At 59.7% G+C, this 20474-nt stretch overlaps 1 protein-coding gene across 4 annotated transcripts in view; it reads right to left on the minus strand.

Annotated features, from left to right (window-relative positions):
* Positions 1-20474, minus strand: part of FBXL18 (F-box and leucine rich repeat protein 18) — a 49707-nt gene that overhangs the window by 4569 nt on the left and 24664 nt on the right. For 2 of the 4 annotated variants that reach the window (XM_078440018.2, XM_078440016.2), the window contains one exon: positions 1373-6100. The exons of 1 other annotated variant lie outside the window; for it this stretch is intronic. In XM_078440018.2, the coding sequence (XP_078296144.1) occupies positions 5944-6100 (157 nt within the window). In that variant the 3' untranslated portion in view covers positions 1373-5943. Of the gene's footprint in view, positions 1-1372; positions 6101-15372; positions 15673-20474 lie in introns of those variants that run through there. One more of the 4 variants, XM_078440019.2, reaches the window with a different exon arrangement.

Consider the following 20474-nt stretch of genomic DNA (forward strand, 5'->3'; position numbering starts at 1 on the left):
CCGGTCGACGGCCTGCATCAACCACCGTCACCTAAGAGGCCTCTGGAAGATTCCAGCCGCCGGAAGAGGCTCCGGGCACCAGGGAACTGGGGCAAGGCACCACGCCACGCCCTGTCCAAACACCTGCCCAAACACCTGCCCCACGGAAGCCACGAGCATCCCCCAACTGCTCGTCTACACCCTGAGGCTGGCATGGCTTGTCCTACACCAGCAGCGGCATACCGCGTGGTTTCCCGCCCTGGCTCCGCCCCCCACCACTCACCTGTCACCCTAACCACCGGGTCACACGCGTGTCTGAAGCACGGGACGCCGGATCTCTCACTCCTACGCCCACCCGCCCTGGCCTCTCCGCCTCGGCTGGCACCTTCCACCCCGTCCACGCTGCAGCCACAGCCCCTTCCCACAGCCCTGGTCTGCTGCCGGACATTTCGGCCTGAAACATGCTGCAAATAAGCCCGTCCCAGAAGCACGAACCCAGTCACTCCTCTGCGGTCCCCAGCGTCCTCAGACTCCCAGAGCCGGGGGCTGGGGGACAGAGTCTCAGTGTGGGAAGATGGAAAGTTCTGGAGCGGGATGGTGGTGACGGCTGCACAGAAGGGTGAATGTGCTCAGTGCCCCTGAACTGGACACTTAGAAATGGTTAAGGTAGTGATTTTGTTATATATATACTTTACCACAATTAAAAATACATATACAGGGGCACTTGGGTGGCTCAGTCGGTTAAGCCTCTGACTTCGGCTCAGGTCACGATCTTACCGTTTGTAAGTCTGAGCCCCGCATCGGGCTCTGTGCTGACGGCTCGGAGCCGGGAGCCTGCTTCGGATTCTGTGTCTCCCTCTCTCTCTCTGCCCCTCCCCAACTCGTGCTCTGTCTCCCTACTCTCTCTGCCTCTCCCTCGATCACGCTCTCTCTCTCAAAAATAAACACTAAAAAAACTTTTTTAAAAAGATAAGGAAACACATTTTTAAAAGTTAAAACATACACATACACACACACACACGTATATAATATAAACAAAATGGACACGGTCCCCACGGCCCCTGGATAACACCTATGGCAGACAGTCACCAGGCACTGCCAGAGCTCAAGCTGCCACTGGGGAGCAGAGAGCGGCTTCAGGCCACGCCGTGTCCCTGCGTCCTGCCTGCCCGGCCACCTCCCTCCCCAGCACACGTGAACTGACCCAGCAGCTTCCTCCGGGGAGCCCCGGGCAGCCTCCGGATCCTCTGCCGGGTCTCACGTGTCCGTCGCGGTCACCCCAACGTCAGAACAGCCGTGGGTGACTGGTGCCCCCCGCCCCCCGGGGGTGGGGAGGGTCGCAGGGGAAAGGTCAGGGAGGGTCCCTCCCGGAAGGACTGCATGGCCACCCGTCTTTCGAAATCAAGTCCACTTTATTTGAAACTTTTCACATGCCACAAGTTTACATGAAAATACCCATTCAAAATATCATCTGGACACAAAATTCAGGAGTGGGCATCACCAGACGGATAAGGGGGTCTGTGTGGAAAGGCAGGTGACACATATTTGGTCACTTAGCACCTGGTCACCACATACCGTGAGACCCCCTGCCAGCTCCCCCCACACCCCCTTGGAAACGTGCCAAGCTCAACGGCTCCGGGTCGGCCGCGCGGGGACAGGTGGTGGTCGGCCGGCAGAGGGGCGGCTGGTGCCAGCGCCGGAGACCCCACCTGCGCCAGGGTGTCACGTGCCCCCCCCCCCACCCGCTCCAGTGAGGAGCAGACACGCCTCCAGTTCACACCGTTAGGACTCCACGGGAAACTATTCCCTCGTCGGGTCCGGCAGCTTCTGGCGCGGACTGAGCCTCCCAGGTGATGAGTTTGGCTCCCTGACCTCACAGCGACGAGCAGCCCCGGGTCCCCCACGTTCCCCATCTGGCTGGCCCGGAGAGGACCCTGTGACGTCAACGCAACGCCCCACGCTCCCGTGGTTTCTGGAAGAGTTCCAGAAAGCAGACATTCAGGTGACACCGCCCGGCCTGTATCCGAGACCTTAGACATTTACGTGCCCCGTGAGAATTCTGCGCCCCCGACGCGGAGAAGACAGGCGAGCACCGCACGGGCACCGAGCCCCTGCCACGTGATCCCATCCCCTCCTGCCCAAGCAGGGAAGGAGGTTCGGGGCCAAGGCCACGAGAACTTCGGGCGCCCGTCCTCCTTCCACATCTCCATTGCCTCAGGTTTTCTGGCCGGAACCGCCGAAATCTCCCACCGTTGGCCTCACCGATTTCTCAGGTCATAGTATTTCTTCTTACAAAGTCTTAGCAATTCTCAAACCTCCAAGGAGCAAATAACAAGGGCAAGAGGAAGCAGGAGGCTGCCCGCTGCCCCAGGGCCACTCAGAGGTCGTGAGGGTGGGTCCACAGGGCAGGGTCCCCGTCCTGCAAGGTGGGGAGAGGTCACGGGGTCACTGCCTTCTTGGCACAGACTCCGGGAGGGCCGCTGGCATGATCAGGATGGCACGTGCTGGTTTCAGACCCTCGTGGGCCCATAGACATCCGGGTCCTCCGGCTCCTGCGGCCCTGCTCCCCTGGGCCCGCTCTCCTGGCCAGAACCCGCCACGTTCGTCCTCCCGTCCGATGGCCCACAGCCGGGGGTCCCCGTGCAGAGGTGGTTGAGGGGGCATTGCTCCCAACACCCAGCCTTGCAGAGCCACCCGAGGTGCACGGGGCATCGTCCAGGTCCCATCCTGGGCCACAGTCGCCGGCCGGAGCAGAGCACACCCTCCAGCCTGGTGGACACGTGGGCCCAGACCCGTGAATCGTCGGGTCCTCAGAAGGGTAGCTGCCAGGCAGGGATAAGGTCTGCCCCCCAGTCATTTGACAGAGTGAAGAGTCCCCAGTCCAGCCTCCTTGGGCTCGGAAATGAAAATACTCGCATGTGACAATGAAAATCCAATGGCAGGGAAGGGAGCCTGCGGCCGCTGCTCTCCTGGCGCTCCGGATGCCTCCCCCCGCCCCCCCACCCCCGGAGCACCTTCAGACGCTCCGGCCAGGGGCTTTGGTGGCGTGGCAGCAAAGTCAGGGCCCGGGGAGCAGCACAGCCGGGAGAGGAGCGAGAGGAGTGAGCCGCCGGGTCCAGGGGCGAGCTGGGCCCAGGAGGGAGGAGCGGCCGTGGGAGGGCAAGGGGGCTTCTGTTTCAACAGGGATAAATGCCCCGGTCTCTCCTCCCTCACTGTCATTCCCACCTTGTCCCCGGGCCGCTTTCTCGCTCTCTCACACCCACACACACTCACGCGCACACGTGCACACACGCACACTCGGTCACATGCTGAGGCGAGCACACGGAAGACGACACTCACGTGTGTGCGCACAGATGGACACGTGTGCACATGCACACGCAGCCACCGGTGCTGACCAGGCCCCTCTCAGCAGGCAGCATATGGTCCGCACTTAACAGCCCAGTTCTGCCAAGTGGGGACCATTAGGGTGGGTTCTTTTCCCAGCATAAAATGCTGCAGAATATAAATTGCAATTAACGCTGCTGCCAAAATGGCACTTAGCGCGAACAAGCACATTATTAACATCTGGCGGATCCTGTCTCGGGTGTCGAAGCGGCGGAAATTCTCGCCCTAAGTAGAAGAACGGCTACGGGGGACACGAACAATACGAGGTCTACCGCTTGGGGGCCGTTTTCCACGGCAGCTCTTGCCCCGGCCTCCGCTGAACGGCCCCTCCCAGCCTGTCGGTGGGCGTAGGCGATGCCGCCGGTGGAAACTGCTTGCTCAGGAGAACGGCCGTCCAGGCCAGCGCGTGAACACACGATCGCAGCCTCTGGACAAAGCACGTTCTCCAGCCTGAGCCCAGGTTGCTCTGAAGGAGACCAGGGCACCCAGGGCCACCCAGGGCCCTGGGCCACCTCCCTCCCGGGTCACACCTCCCTAGCGGTCAGGCCTCGACCAGACACACTCCTGCACTGAGCACGAGAAGTCACTGCCTGCACTGACCACGCTTGCCTGCGGGTCTCTGGGCACCGCCTGAAAGAAATGTCCCCAAACTGGGGAGGGGAGGTGCTCCCACCAACTCTCAGACCCTCATCTACGGCCACGTGGCCCCCTAGGGACCTCAGCCCTGTCTCTCCAGGGCCCAGGGCAGTCTGTGCCTCAGCCTGCAAGGCCAGGCATGGCTCTCAGACTGCATCGGGACCTCCAAGGTGAAGGCTGCAGGGCATTCATCTGCGGACAGCCTGCAGACCAGTCCCTCTGGCCAGGCTGCAGAGAACTGCCAGCTGCAGCCTGGGGCAAGGAAAGGGCGTGCAAACCACCCCCCTCCAGCCATGCAGACCCCATCCACTCAGACAGGGGAGGGGAGAGCAACCGAAGTTGCTGGGATGGGCAGAGGCTGTGGACAGACCGTTTCTCCCAGGGCCCTGACCCCAGGCCTGCTTGATTCCTGCAGCTGCTGTCTGCCCCCCCACAGCCCCTCAGCCCGGCGGGGTCGGGGGCTGCTGAACCGTTTGCCCCTCACGAATCCAGGGAAGGAAAAGGCGAATGAAAAGCCCCGGGACCTGGTCTTCTAGTAGATTGACTGTAGGACACGCTACACAGAACGGGAGAGCGGGGGAGACTGTCACCACAGAAACCAAGCGGGAAGATGGCCGGAAAGCAGATGCCAGCCAGGATGGGCCCCGGCAGCATGAGCAGGGCCCGGTGGGTTCTGTGGCCCTGGCCCAGAGCACAAGGCCGCCTCCACACACTGGCCTGCCCCTGGCTGGCTGGAAGGTGCCCGGCATCCCCCCCAAGTCTCCAGGAGCATCGCCAAGGGCAGTGGGGCCGGACTCTCTGGGTAGAAGGAAACCAGCCGTAGCCCGTCAGAAGCTCCCGGATGAGGGGCTGACGGCTCCGGGGGAGTCTTGCAGTCGAGAAGGCAGAGGCAGTGGGCTCCACACAGGGAGCGAGGCCCTGGACGCTGGGCAGTCGCTCCCCACTTTTGGAATAGCTGCACTGAATTTTTTAAAGTGCTAAATAAAGCTATATGAAATGGGGTAATTTGATCCCTCCTCTGGCCTTAAATGTCCTTCCTAACTTTTAATATTTCAGGCTGCTTTAATGAAGTCAGGTGTATCTGTACTTTCCCAGAAACACGGGGCTTCAAGGGGGCTGCAGGTTTTAAAGCCGAACGTCATGACGGCCGTACGGCGGGCCAGACCCCAGGCCGTACCCCACAATCCCAGCCCCGGGGGGCCCTGCCCAGCCAGCGGCCCTGAACTTGGCTGATGCTGTCTGCCTGGAAACATACTGGGGACATTACTGGGTTAAAACGTGTCTTACTGGGAAAAAGCAGCCCAAACGTGCAGCCACAAAACCTGTGAGCTCCCAGCTGGCCTGAGGGAAGGAGAGCGCGGTTACGGGCAGCGTCGTCGTGTCACGGGGTAAGCCGAGTCACCCTCACAGGCACCCGCGCCGTCACCTCAGCACTGGGCCCCCGCCGCCCCTCCACAGAGCCTGACGGCAGGTGGCCAGGAACACACGCACAGACGGACACTCTGGAGGGCTGAAGTAGCAGCGGGGGCAGCCCTGGGGGCCTCATCAGGGCCCCCAGGAGCCGGCGCCCCGTGATGGACGCGGGTCTCAGGTCAACACCCACGTGGGGCCCTGCAGGTCGCCCCGACAGCCGGTTCTTCCTTCTCATCCTCCTCACGGATCAGAACCCACGGTTCAGTGAGGGCCAAGAGAAAGCGAGAGGAAGCCCCGGGGAGGCCCTGGGGGTGGTGGGTGCACAGGACGGCTGGGCGGAGGGGGCTTTCTTCGTCTTGTGACCCAACAGGCCCTGGCGTCCGGCAGGGGCAGGCGGTGGGCAGGAGCGGCGAGGCCACGTGCCCACTCGGGGCAGTCCCGCTTCCTGGCCCAGGAGACGGACAGAGGCGACAGCGGCAGGCGAGAGGCTTGGCTGACGGAAGCCGCTCCGGCCGGTGCGAGCTGAACCTGTCACCACCACAAGTTCGGTGGCTCCTCGGCCACTCTGCTTTTAAATAAGGTGATCTCATCCAGGTGCACCATGGGGACGTCCCGGATGACATTGGTCAGGCCCTCGTGGAGCAGAGGGAAGATGACGACATTCAGCGCGGGCCGCTCAGCCTGGAAACTGAACCAGAGGCAAGCCGTTAGCGGGGCCCTGTGGAGGTGGGCGCCGCGGGGGCAAGGCGCAGGGCCGCAGGGGGAAGGCGCAGGGCTGAGCCACCCCACCCACCAGCAGAAATGGGCCTCCGGGAGCAGCGGGGCGGGGGGCAGCCAGAGGGAAAGCCACCGACTTAGGGTGGTGGCATTTCTGTGGGGTTCACAGGAGACACCCAGACACCCATTCTCCTGCCAGGGGAGGGACCAGGAGAGCGGCCTGTCGGAACAGGCCATCGCATTCCTACACAGTGGGGGCTCCTGGGAGCTGCAGAAGCCACGCCTGGCCAGGACAACACCCGCAGGGGGTGGAGAAAGAAATGGCAGCCAAACCTGCCTGCCCACAGGCCACCCTGTGGGCACAGAACCCCCCAAGTCAGATGAGGCGGCCCTCTGCCAGGCCCTGCTGCTGGGAGCCACAAGCCCTCACCTGAAGTCATGACTAAGGGGGGTCAGATTTCCTCCCCGCCTCCCCACCCCACAGAGGGGGCAGTCTGCCCTGCCCACAGCACACAGGAAGCGTCCAACTGCCACGGAAAGCCTCGGGTCACCCTCCCCGGGACCCCGCGTGGACAGCCAGCAGGGTGACCAGCCCCCATCACCCTGGCCGTGGGGCCCCTCCCTCCCTGCTTAGAGCAAAGTCCCTGTTTGTACCCGCCCACTCCGCACAGTGGCCAAGAGACAAAACACAAGTGTGGCTGCAGGAGCCCCAGAAAGGCAACATGCTGGTCCCTACGGAGTGAGACAAAAGACCTCCAGACCCCAGAGCGACTCTGGTTCTGGAAGAAAGGCCCGTCCCACGGGTCTCAAGGGGCAAGAGATGCAAAGGTGCCCACAGGACAGGGAACCTGGGCATCTGGCAAAACAAAGGCAACTCCCCTACGGCCCCGGGACTGCTGAAAGGGACCAGGAAACCGCGGCCCCAGCCCTCCCTGTGGTCCCCAGTGGACACAGTGATGGATTTACGACACATGGAAAGTAAATGCCAGAAAGGTACTCATAAAGCTGGATGCTTTGGCAATAAAGATGCCAAGAAAATGCCTCCCAGTTCCGCATTCAGTGGCCTACTCGCGGGCAACGGTGTCTGTGACCGTGAACCTCAAGGCAAGTCCTTGCCTGCAAACCCGCCGTGCAACTGACTTGAAACAAAATATCCTCGGATGTGGGATGTGCCTGCAAAGACTCCCCTGCCCGCCAGCCTGCCTTCCCGAGGCAGCGTCACCCCAGGCTCTTCACAAGCTGCTGTCAGGATGCTAACGGGGGATTAATTTCTCACCCAGAGCCAGGACAGGAATGCAGCTGCCTGCCCGGCTTTGCTCCTCGTGTGCAGCCCCGGGGGCGGCTCCGGGTGGCCGCCCAGGTGGCCGGGCCCAGCAGCACTTGGGGCCACACACAGAAGGTCCCCGGGGCCACGGGCAGACGTGCTACCACCACAACTGAACCCCACGTCCTTCCCTCTCTCAGTTCACACCTGGATTCACGTGGACTTGGACAGAGCTCCGGGAGCACACCCACAGTCGCGGTCTCTGCAAAGCCCCTCCCTGGGCCTCAAGGGGCCCGTGCTCTCTCAGCCACAGCCTCAGGGCCCCTTCGGGGCATCGCCCCCGCTGGTCAGCCCGGCCTGTGACACCACTGGACATCACACGGCAGGCGGGCCTCGCCCAGAGCGAAGACATGGTGACAAGTGGGAAGACGGCAATCACTCGCGTCCAAGTGCAGGGCTGGGGCTGCCTTTGCGGGGGGAGGGGGCCCCCACGGGTGAAGGCGAGTCCTTGATAGGGCAGGGGTGGCGGGGGCGGGGGGGGCTTGTGTGATCCGTTCTGCTCCCTGTACCCTGCCACATAACTTACGTACGTGCTACAATGTTCTTTTGCATGATGCAAACATAGTTTGAAATTCAAGTAAACAAATCCAGTAAATTAAAACTTCTGGCTACCCGCGTTCAGAAGCCACACTACGGAGGACAGGTCACCCCTCAGAACCTCTCCCCTGCTCAGGGCCAGTTGAGTTGCTAACCATAAAGGCCCAAGGCCGAGCTTCTGGCCCTGAGTCACGGAGGAGGAGAGCCAGCCCCCGGAGGTCAATGGGCTTGCCCCCAGGTGTCACCCTGAGGTACCCTGAGGAGGTCTCCGGTCGCGGTCCTCAGGCCCGGCTACACCCCGTGCTGTCCTGGGCGGCAACGCCAGCCCGGGACAGGCATCGGGCAGAGCACAAGGCAGGTGCTCTGGCCTTCCAGGAGCGGCACCAGAGGAAACCTCACCGAGGAACAGAGGGACCCACACGCAGAGGCCTGCTCACCTGTCCTAACGCCAGCACCTGTGAGCTCGGCCGCCGGGCTCCCACCAGGAACAGTGACAAGTGACAGCAGAGGCGGGGAGGGGACCCCACAAGAAGCAGGAGAACCAGGGGTCACCGTGGATGGGGCAGAAAGCCTGCCCTTCCTGGAGGGCCAGAGGACGATGCTTAAGAAAAGGTAAACTATAGGGGTGCCTAGGTGGCGCAGTCGGTTGAGCGTCCGACTTCAGCCAGGTCACGATCTCACGGTCCGTTAGTTCGAGCCCCGCGTCAGGCTCTGGGCTGATGGCTCGGAGCCTGGGGCCTGTTTCCGATTCTGTGTCTCCCTCTCTCTCTGCCCCTCCCCCGTTCATGCTCTGTCTCTCTCTGTCCCCAAAAAAATAAATAAAAAACATTGAAAAAAAAAATTTTTTTTTAATTAAAAAAAAAAAAAAAAAAGAAAAGGTAAACTATATTTACTCTCCACCATTTAGAATGGCTGGAAGGAAAGAAAAATTCTACCGGAGGCTGTTGCACACACACCAGGAGTATTTAAACGGCGCCTTCAGCCACCCAAAAGTCTCAGGACCCAAAATGCCTTCTCTGCACGCTCTCGAAGCAGAAGAAATGTTTCACTTCTAAACCACTGCTCTGTTTAAAAAGAAAATACGACAGAAACCGTACAGGAGAGCGCAGAGGCCCGGGCACCGCCTCAGCCGGGCCAGCCGCCCGCCTCGCCACCTCACGTGCGTCTTGCTGTCGTACTGAACGCGCTCGTTCTAGACGCGGCTTAGGGGACACAGCAAAACGTACATGACCATGGGTCAGGTTTGCTGTGCTTGTTCCAGTCCTTGACATCTTTATGTTAAACAAGGACACGGCACGGCCACAGCAGCGGGACCGTGTGCACTCCGGCCTGACGGAGACGGGGCGCCCAGCACGCCGGCGGGCATCGCCCAGGTGCACACACGCAGGGGCCTTTCCTCTTACTACCATGTTGATAAACGTCAGCTAACGTGGTACAATTATTTCTGCGTTTTGAATTGTTTCCTCAGAATAAATCCCAGAAACAAGTGCTACTTGGGTCAAACAAGGGCTACTGGGTCAAAATGTATGAAAACTTTTACACCTCGAAGGACAAGGCTGTAACGACCTCAGACAGCAGTGAGGGCCACGGTGAGGAGCCCGCGGGCTGACCCACCCACCCTCAGGGGGTCAGGAGAACACTGTTCCGGCACGATCAAGGTGGAGAACAGCTGGGGGCTCCCCGATCAGCTAGGGCACCTTCGTCCTGTGAGCCCACTATGCATCGGCCCGCGGCCCTTTCGGAGAAGCGGACAGAACGGGCCCGGACTCCGTGCTCATCACCAGCACGAGCGGACAACGCGGGGGCTCTGCACAGTGACCACGCTGGAACTGGCTCTGGGCCTGACTCTAGAGTGAGGGAGGGACGCTGGGACCTCACGGCCTGCACGTGCCACGGAGGCGGGAAGGGCTCCTGGAGGGGCAGGCCGGATGCAGCCTGGAGGCGGAACTGGTTCTATCAGCTTCGAAACAGCCACCGCCGGGTGTGCTCCTTCGCAGAGAAACTACAAGCAACATTGAGACTCACGGCCTCTTCCCCCCAAGACAAAGGTCTTCTAGAAAAGCCGAAGGGGGAAGATAAGTCAGAGGAGCCACCCAGACAGTGATAACAGTCCTCAAGAAGCACGAAGACAGACGGCAAAAGTTAGTGAAACCTGCAACAGGGAGGAGAGAAGGGACTTTTGTCAGAGTCCACAGAACTGAGACGCCGCTCTAGGGAGCAGTACGGGCGCGCTGCCGAGCTCCTGGACGATCCCACAGATGCCCAGCGCCAACCTCGGAGTGGCCCGGGTTCTGCCCGCGGGTCCTCCCCTCATGGCCAGGGAGTACCCCAGGAGAGACCAGACCTTTCCGGTCTCCCGCCCACCAGCCGGTGCAGCCACAGCCCGCTACGGGGTACTGGGCCTCGTCCCGCCACTCGGGTGGCCTGGACAGTGTGGACCACGGGAGATTTTAATCACTGAACCGTCTTCTACACTGATCAGCAGCGTGGGGCTCCAGTCTGGCCCCTGACGTGGCTCTCCACCCCCCGCCGGCCGGCGGCTACAGCGGGTCCCACGGCACCTGGCCCAAGGCCTGCCCGCCCCCAGATCTAGCCCCTTGGGCCTCCCCCACCAACGGAGCCACAACTCACCAGCCTCCTAGCTGTGAGGCAAGGCCAAGGGCTCCCCCCGGCTGAGCCCGAGAAGCAAAGCCCTGCTGGCCTGGTCCTTTTCCGGATCACATGCGGATCGGCATTCCAGGTGGGAATGACGAAATCCTCCCAGAAACCTGCCCGGAAACCGTAGTGAGGCAACGCCATTCACGGTGGAGCTCAACCGCCCCTTTACCAGCAATTAAGGCTGCAAAACAGCGCTAATTCTGAATTTTAAAATCCACTTTCAATTCTAACGCTCCCAAGGTTCCCCAGACTTGAACAATTGATCGCTCCATCTGTAAACTTTACTCGTTTCTAAACACGTTTCCAGAACACAAACGCAGACGGAGCCCCGCGGCACAGGGGCGCGGGCGGCCCGGCCCCCAGGGCCCCGGCAACGGCCAGGAAGGAGCTCACGGGCTCAGGGCAGGGTCGGGGAACGTCCCTCCGGCTCGGGCGGCTAGGAACTTGCAGCGAACCGCCTGCCGACCTCACAGGCCCACATTCCTCGCCAGCACAAGACTCTCCAGGACACCTGGGGGAAGGAATTTCCACACAGGCCTCGCAGGCAGAGACGTGACCCCGTCTCGTGGAATGTCCGACCCGAGGCGCAGAGGCTCGGGGGGGGGGCGGAGGACATCGCCTGCCCCTGCCCGGGGTCGGGGTTCCCGACATTCCTGAAAAAGGAGGCTGCCCCACTCCGGCTCGAGATCCCTCAGGATGACAAACGACAGAGGTCAGTGACAAGTAAACACACGCGGCCTGGGAAGACCAGGGATGGGCGTGGCCCCCAGGGTACTGGCACCTGGAACGCCACCACCTTCTGGAAAGCACCCGGCTGAGTCTCAGAACCAGCACGTCCTCACATCAGACACCTCTAGCAACGGACAGGAGACGCCTGAGGGCACAAGCCTCTTCTGCCCCGTCTTGCTTCCCTGAGTGCCCCTGCCACGGAGACAGAGCACGTGGGGGATCATGGGAGCAGCAGAGGGCCCCTCACTCTCAGGATGACCGGGACAGTCCCCGACCTCACGGAGCCGGGCTGCCCCATCTGCAGAGCAGAAGGTCCGGCCGCCGCCCGTGTAACACTCACCAGGGCGGGCACAGAGTCGGTGAGACGCTATTTTAGACAGGAAACTCAGCTCAGACAGAAGAGTGACTTGAAGTCACAGAGCGAGTAAGTGAAGAGGCCACAGCGTGAGCCCAGCTGATGGGATCTGAGGGCACAAGGTAGGGCTGAGCTCAGCAGGATGCCACACACACTAAAGCAAGCTGCCGTCACTCTGTGTGGGACACCAAGAACACTGGAGGGCTGACACGGCCCTCGCCCACCCCCCGGGGCCCACGAGGCCTCGCAGGAAGCTTCCAGGAAGGGCAGAGTCAAAGAAAACCAGAAAAGCTGACAGCCCCCTGGAAGGAGCCCTCCCACCCGGGACGAGGCCAGGGGACAGCGGACAGCAGAGCTGTGGCTTGGTGTGCGGCTCAGACCTGAAGAGTCAAAGGACAGTCCCGCCACGGAGGAAGGGCCGCGCCGCCCGGCTTCTCACCAGGCTGACCGGGGCCCAGACAGAGGGGCAGCCGGGAGCTACTAACCTGGCAGGGACAGGACTCCGGGTCTCTAGGAGAGACAGCAAACGGAACCGACAGGCAAGGTGTCTGAGGCCAGGAGGGAATTGGGGGCAAACAGCCGACCCTGTGAAGCCGGGGTGTGCCCATGGTGGGAGGAGGGCGGCAGGCGGGAAAGCTTCGTCCCGCTGCCCGGAGGGGCCCCGAGAGCCCCGGGCCCACAGGCGTCGCTGCCCCACGGCACCGTCCGAGCTCTAAACCCAGACCCGACAATGGGAACACCAGAGGACCCAAAGTGGGGGAACGTGCAGAAGCAGCCCGCAAACCCAGAGGGGGGGACGCCACAGAGGTCAGAGAAAGGCCCGAGTGTTTAGCGTTTCAAACTTGAAAGAGCAAAGAACAGAAAGAGAGAACGGATGCGTGTCAGGACGCTGCGCTTGGTGTGGGACACACATCGCCACCGCTGTTATGACTGTGTCCGGTACGGTCACAAACCCGCCTCCCAACTGAGGAAACTGAGGCAGCCTGAGAGGCAGGGCTGGGCTCCAAGCCCAAGTGCCGATGCCACCCCCACAAAGGGCACCACGACGGGACCTGTGAGACACATGGAGATCAGACACATAAACCAGAGGGAAAGTGCCGACCCCGAAGAGAGGAGCCACTCGCCCAGTGACAGGACCGCAGATGTGACAGCAGCCCTGTGGCTGAGTCACGGGGAGAAACCGGGCAGGGAGTGGCAGGGCAGCCCAGGGCCAAGTGCGCCCCCCTGCTGGCTCCACAATTCCCTGAGCCTGAGGCAGGGAAGGAGATAAGAGAAAAGAAAGGCAGCAAGAAAGTGACGACAAATCCCAGCCTTTCCCTTTTCCCTGGTGGAACGCAGGCCTGGAGGCCAGAAACCAAGGGCCGGGTCAGGAACCTTCTGGTTACTGTGAGCTACGGCGCCATCTGCTGGCGACATCGCAGAAAAGCAGCTGGGCCCCCGCTCTGGCAGCAAGGCCGCAAGGCCTTGGCCCGCGGCCCAGGGTCCCGCGCGACTGGAAAGGCCAGCAGGTCACCCATGTGCGGCCCGACTGCCAGAGCCTCCCTGTGCTGGCCCAGACCCACAGTAGGGGCCGCGCCACAGACAAGCGCAGAGGCCACCGGGACACCCGTGCAGAGGCGGGCCAGCACCTCTCCCGTCGGGCTGCATCTCGGCCCTGCCCCCTGCAGCACGGCCAGAGAAAGGCTTCCGGTAGAACCTGGACGTGGGTGCAGCTCTGGCAAGCACAGAAGATTCTTCAGACCTGTGAGCCTCCCTCAGGGCTTGCGGGCTCAGGGTGAAATGCCCACGTGGCTCTGGAGGGCCCACACAGCACCCGGCAAGGCCCTAACCCTTCTCCCCTCTGGACACAACCTCCCATCCTCACCTTGCTGGGGTCCAGGCCGCACTCCTCACCTGACTCTGAGAGCCTCAGTTTCCCCATCTGTACACTGGGACTAATGGCCCGTATCTCACAGGACTTCCGTGAGGCTTGAGTAAGAGGCAACGATACACACCGCTGGCACAGCCCCCAGCATCGAGGCAGGGGCCCGGGGCAGAGGCTCCAAGGAGGTTCGCTGGAGACGCGAGGGCTCCAGGCACCGCAGGCCGGAACGGGCCCTTAATTCCCCCGAGGTGGCACTAGGCACGCGGGGGACCCGGCCATGGCCCGGGCCTGTGCCAAGTGCTGGGACGCGGGACAGAGAGATGGGTGCGGCCTCCGCCCAGGATGTCCATTTAACCAAGGCCAACCTCAGGTCTGCTCTCGGATGCCGCGCCCCAAGTGTCAGCCGTGATCGGTGCCCACTGAGGCCATCAGTGAGCCCAGCCCTGTACCCGGCTCGTGGTCCGGGCGCGGAAAACAGAGCACACCGGGCCTCAGACCTCATCAACGGCAGAGGCTGCAAAGAACATAACTGGGAGTGCTACGCCCCCTAAGAAAGGGGCAGGTGGGCGCGGTCCGAGAGGCCAGGGGAGGGATGCCCTTGACCAGGCCACCAGGAGGCGGGCAGGCTGCAGACAGGGACCTCGAGAAAAGAACCGAGAGTGAGAAAGAGAAGCTGAGAGCAGGGACTGGCAGAGCCGGCCCAGCAGCGTCTCCATCGTGCACCAGAGAAAAGCGGCCTTCGCCTGCACAGACAGCAGGTGCGTGGGGAGAGCACAGGGCGGGGCAGCCGCACGACCTGCCGCACACCCCACTTCCCAGACAGCTGCGGTCCCTCCCAAAGCCCACAGCGCCTGGGCCGCACAGCCTGCACCCGACTCAGCCCCCCGAATCCCGGGCACACCAACAGCATTGACTCCATCCCACCCAACAAGCATACTCAGGTGTGGACACGCGATGGTGAGCTGCCCTTGCCGACACGGGCTCCAGAGCCGGAAGACTCCTAAAGCGGAAGGTGAAGGGGAGTCAGTGGTACACAGAGTGAGCTACGGCCAGACCAGAGACCGCGACCCACCCATATAACGGACACAAAACAGAATGAAAGGTAATTGTGTGCAGAGGGGCACCCGGGTGGCTCAGTCGGTGAAGCGTCCGACTTCAGCTCAGGTCATGACCTCACCATTTGTGAGTTCGAGCCCCGCGTCGGGCTCTGTGCTGACAGCTCGGAGCCTGGAGCCTGCCTTGGATTCTGTGTCTCCCTCTCTCTCTGCCCCTCCCCTGCTTGCAATCTGTCTCTCTTGCAAAAGTAAACACTACAAAAAATTAAGAAATGATAACAATCATGTGCAGATTTATCGACATAAAAACCATCTACAATGTGTTACATTTTTAAAAATCAGATGGGGCACCTGGGTGGCTCAGTCGGTTAAAGCGGCCGACTTCGGCTCAGGGCATGATCTCGCGGTCCGTGAGTTCGAGCCCCGTGTCGGGCTCTGTGCTGACGGCTCAGAGCCTGGAGCCTGTTTCAGATTCTGTGTCTCCCTCTCTCTGACCCTCCCCTGTTCATGCTCTGTCTCTCTCTGCCTCAAAATAAAATAAAACGTTAAAAAAAAAAATTTTTTTTTAAATAAAAATCAGAGTAGGGGCACCAGGCTGGCTCAGTCCATAGAGCCTGCGAATCTTGATCTTGTGGTTGTGAGTTCGAGCCCCACGCTGGGTGTAGAGAACACTTAAAAATAAAATCAGAAAAAAAAAAAATCAGAGTACACACCATATGATAAGTCCACCCTGGGTCGGCCGGCCGCGATGACCTCTGGGTGGTGGAACCATGGGGAGCTCTCACAGAAAAGCAGCTTGACGCATGGTCCAAATTTTTAGAGGAGTATTAACATATTATTTCCATAACCAGGGAAAGGAAAACCTCAGCTAGGATTTCTCCTGAGCAGTTCAGCAGAAAACTGCAAAGATGGACGTGAAGTCTGTCCGGCAAGGCCACCGGAAATTCTGGAGACCTCCCGGCTGATGGCTGTCTTCGGCATTTTGTTAACATCGGTGGCCTCCTCCCTGTCAGCTCCCCCCGATCCCCGGGACACAAAACTGGTGAAGGAAGCGACCCTCTCGGCCGTGCTGACCCCAAGCGTCCACACTCAGCTCTCTTTCAGGGACGCCGCGCACTTCCCCACGAGCGGTCTCTAAATGGCCGCTGCCCAAACAACCTGCTCACTCGGGTCAAGTTCTCTCCAGGAAGCATTCCTCCCGACTTGTTCAAATTCTGGGAGCTTATCTAAGTTCTAGCTCCGCCTCCAGGAATGCCACACTCTTGAGTGGAAGACGGGGGCCCTGGTCTGCAGGGCACTGAAGGCGAGGGGGTGCACGGCTTCTAAAGACGCCCCAGTGCAGGGCGACGGGGGCAGAGCGCTGCCCCTCGAGGAGCAGGAAGTGTTTGAACTCTACTGCCTTCACTCACGACTGTCCCAGTACCTACTGCTTCAAAGTCTAAATGAAGTGCAAAGACACCAAAAATTTAAGAGTTGAGAGATCTTAGCATTGGGGCGCCTGGCTGGCTGAGTCAGTGGAAGGTGCGACTCTTGATCTTAGGGTCATGAGTTTGAGCCCCAAGTTGGGTGTAGAGGTTGCTTAAAAATAAAATTAAGGGGGAGTCTGGGTGGCTCAGTCAGTTAAGTGACTGACTCTTGATTTTGACTCAGGTCACAATCTCACGGTGTGTAAGTTCAAGCCCCGCATCAGGTTCTGTCTGTGCTTGACAGTGTGGAGTCTGCCTGGGATTCTCTCTCTCCCCCCCTCTCTCTGCCCCTTGCTGCACTCTCTCTCTCTCTCTCTCTCTCTCTCAAGATAAATAAATTAAAAAAAAAAAAAGAAAAATAAATAGAAAGTCGAATAGAGGTTCCAGGGGAGCTGGGTAAGCGGGTTAGTTTTCACGATCACACGATCACGGGTCACCGTAACAAATTTAATAACAAAGAAAACGTTTGAAATGCTGGGAGAACTACCAAAAATGTGACACAGAGACACGCAGCGAGCAAAAGCTGTCGGATAAATGACATGAACAGACTTGCTTGATGCAGAACTGCCACAAACCTCCCATTTGTAAAACAAAACGAAACACAGGACCGGCGCGCAAAGCACGATAAAGGGAGGTGCGCCTCTACACTTACAAGCGGCCAAGGTGGTAACGTTTATGGTATGTGTATAAAAAAGGCTTCAAGGGGCGCCTGGGGGGCTCAGTGGGTTAAGCGTCCGACTCTTGATTTCGGCCCAGGTCATGGTCTCATGGGTCAGGAGCTGATGACCTTTGCGTCTCCGAGGACTCCAGCACAGAGGGAAAGGTAAGGATTGCCGACTGAGAATTTCTCCTGGCGCTGGCTGCAGAGACGGTGCCCGTCAGCCCGCACGCTGGTTTCCACCTGATAAGCTGTCCTGGGTCAGCCTAAGACAGAGGCGAGTGATCTGATACTGAGCAACTCTGGTCATTAGTCGAGACTTCAATTCCACCCCTCATTCAAACTCCCCAGCACGTGCTGGAAGCTCAGGAATCCCCAAGTCTTCACTCGACAGTCACCGTCCCCACACAGCACAGCACAGCCCAGCCCAGCCCGGGGGGACCGGGGATCTGCGGAGCACTGCACGGGGAGTGCTCTGGAGTCTGGAGTGGAGCCAGGGAGGCTGTGCAGCGTGGGGCACTCGACCGAAGGGGAGCCTAGGAGCAGGGCCTCACTCAACTGCTTGGCCAAGCGTTAGGCTAACCCACGCTCACCACTGCCTGCTGGAGGGGCATCGACGCTCACTCGGCCGAAGGTATCGGGCCACCTGCTTAGTTAACGCAACACCCCGGTGCGATCAGCGTTTCCAGGAGGTCTTTGAGCCTCTGGCACACGCAGGACTCAGGTTGGCAAGTGCAGCCCCCGGGGAGGCTCCCCGTGACCGCCACTCAAAGCCCACGTGGCTCTACTTTGCAGACAAACCAGCCGGCTTTGATACCTGGGTTCTCCTGAAGGGGAACAGGACGGGCGGCAAGTGTGAGAGGAAGCTCCGGGTGTAAGAGAGGCAGCGGAGGCGGCCGTTAAACGCGTGGCAGCAACCTGAAGCGACGACGGACACAGCAGGAACCAGGAGGAGGACCCGATACGGTGGGCCCACGGACTCCGGGCACGGCCCAGCCTCTCACCAGCCAACACACCACCACCCAAAGCCAAGGCCGACAGAGAAGTAAGGCGTCTGCGGAGCTGATCACAGACCGGGAGAGAGCCTGGTGATGAACACGTCAGACGACGCTTGCTGGGAACAGACAAGACACAAGCTTGGACAGCAGGAGGGCCCTCCTCACCCAGGAGACCAGGACAAGCCCAAAGCCCAATGATATCAAGGGGTGGGGCACGGATGTAGGGCAGGAACTCTCTCACACTCCGCCAGGGGAAGCAGGGCTTGGGAGAATCACTTTGGAGAGCATTTTGCCATTTTCTTTTTTTAAAAAAAATTTTTTAACGTTTATTCATCTTTCAGAGATAGAGAGTGAGTGGGGGAGGGGCAGAGAGAGAGGGAGACACAGAATCCGAAGCAGGCTCCAAGCTCTGAGCTGTCAGCACAGAGCCCGACGCGGGGCTCGAACTCAAACACGCTGCGAGATCATGACCTGAGCCGAAGTCAGATGCTTGACCAACGGAGCCACCCCGGGTGCCCCGATTTTGGTGTCTGATAGTGTCACATCTGGGAATCTGGTAGCTGCACAGGGACATTCACCGGGATAGAGGAAACACAGGAAAACAGCCCGAACATCCATCAGCAGAACAGAAATACAAGATGTGACAAATCCATTTGAAGGGTTACTGCGCATAGCACGTGGCAGGAACGAACTAGCGCTAATGAACAGCGGCAGACCTCAAATCCGCGGTGGAAAAACACAGGCTGCATAGCCACGTGCCAGTATCAGACATTTATGGACGTTACAAACACACAGAAACAAAACGCCATGCTTCTCAGGGGATGTACTTGGGGCTGTACTCCTGGGACTTAGAAACCAAACTCACACCAGCAGGTGCAACAAGTCAAGGGAGCTCTGTTTCCATCGATGCACGATTATCTTTTATCTCTGTGTTTTAAGACTCTTAAAGTAAATTCCAAAGGGAATGCAGAAAAGGCCAGACCTAAAACGACAAACACTGCGTGGTTCCACTTGGGTGAGGTCGCCAGAGTGGTCAGACTCCAAGACAGGGAGAGGGTGGGAGCCAGGGGCCGGGAGGTTAGTGTTTCTGGAGACAGGGCCTCCGTTTTCGCAAGATGAAAAGTCCGAGGATGGAGGCTGGTGATCACACAACAACGTGGACCCGCTCGGCGCCACCGGACGGGACACTTACAACCAGTTAAAACTGTCATCACTTTTGTTTTGTTTTTTTAAAGAGGGAGAGAGAGAATCTTAAGCAGGGTCCACACTCAGTGGGGAAGCCGACACGGGGCTCAATCCCACAACCCTGGGATCAGGATCACGACCTGAGCCTAAATCAAGAGTTGGACACTCACCCAACTGAGCCACCAGGTGCCCCTTAACTGTTTTTGGTGGAGGGGTGAGGGGTGGTGGCCCTAGGTGGCTCAGTCGGTTGGGCATCTGATTTTTTTTTTTTTAACGTTTATTTATTTTTGAGACAGAGACAGAGCATGAACATGGGAGAGTCAGAGAGAGAGGGAGACACAGAATCTGAAACAGGCTCCAGGCTCTGAGCTGTCAGCACAGAGCCCGACGCGGGGCTTGAACTCACAGACTGTGAGATCATGACCTGAGCCGAAGTCGGATGTTTAACCGACCAAGCCACCCAGGCGCCCCTGGGCATCTGATTTTTGACTTCAGGTCATGATCTCATGGTTTCGTGCGTTCGAGCCCGGCATCTGGCTCCGCAACGGCAGCACGGAGGCTGCCTGGGATTCTCTCTCTCTGTCCCTCCCCGGTTCACCCTGTCTCTGTCTCTCTCAAAATAAATAAACTTAAAAAAAAAACAGTTGAAACGGTAAACTGTGCTATGTATATACATCTCACGACGAAAAAGAACGCAGGGCCGTATGACCCGAAATCCAACATACATGTTATTAAGCAAAAAAGCAAAGCACATATCAGAAAGTGCACAGGGGAAAACACTGTGTATCTGTTCATTTGTGAAAACAGAAAACAGAACGAATCACTGAGAACTGACAAGACCAGGTGTCTAAGGGGGGGATGGGGTGGTAGCGAGGCGGAGGGAGGGGGCGTGGGGCGGCGCTTCTCCGAGGCCGCCGTCTGATAGAGCCCTGACTCCGAGCGCCACAGCAAGGCTTGGCTTCACGTACGGAAACACGGGACAAATAAAACCTCCCAGGACGCGGCGCGAAGGCAAAATGCTACGTGACACAGCGATAAAGGACCCCGACTGCATGACAAACAAGTGACATGAGCACACTGAAGGGGTGGGGTGCAAAGAACAATCCTGAGTAACTCCGGAAAGCAGGGACCGCGGGGGGGGGGGGAGGCCAAGAGCGTGAATACAGATTATCCTCGGGCTCCAGGCGGTGGGCTGGCGACTCCCAAACTGCCTTAGGTGTGCGCCCGAGGGCGGAGCGGACCAGCAAACACCCCGTGGATGGTGACACCCAGACTGTTCAACGACAGGGAGGGAGGTCGTGAGGAAGGAAGAGGAGTCTGCGGGAACGGGAACCCTGGGCTGCCGGGCTGGACGAGACGCGTCAGCATGAACCTGTCTTTGATGTGGATGCAAACGGGCGACGGGGACACACAAATACGGATGTGTGTAAGGACATACACACATCGGGGCGTCTGAGTGGCTCCGTCCGTTGAACGTCCAAGTCTTGGTTTCGGCTCAGGTCGCGATCTTGCGGTT

Source organism: Panthera onca, chromosome E3, assembly GCF_046562875.1.
Source record: "Panthera onca isolate mPanOnc1 chromosome E3, mPanOnc1 haplotype 2, whole genome shotgun sequence".
NCBI lineage: Eukaryota > Metazoa > Chordata > Mammalia > Carnivora > Felidae > Panthera > Panthera onca.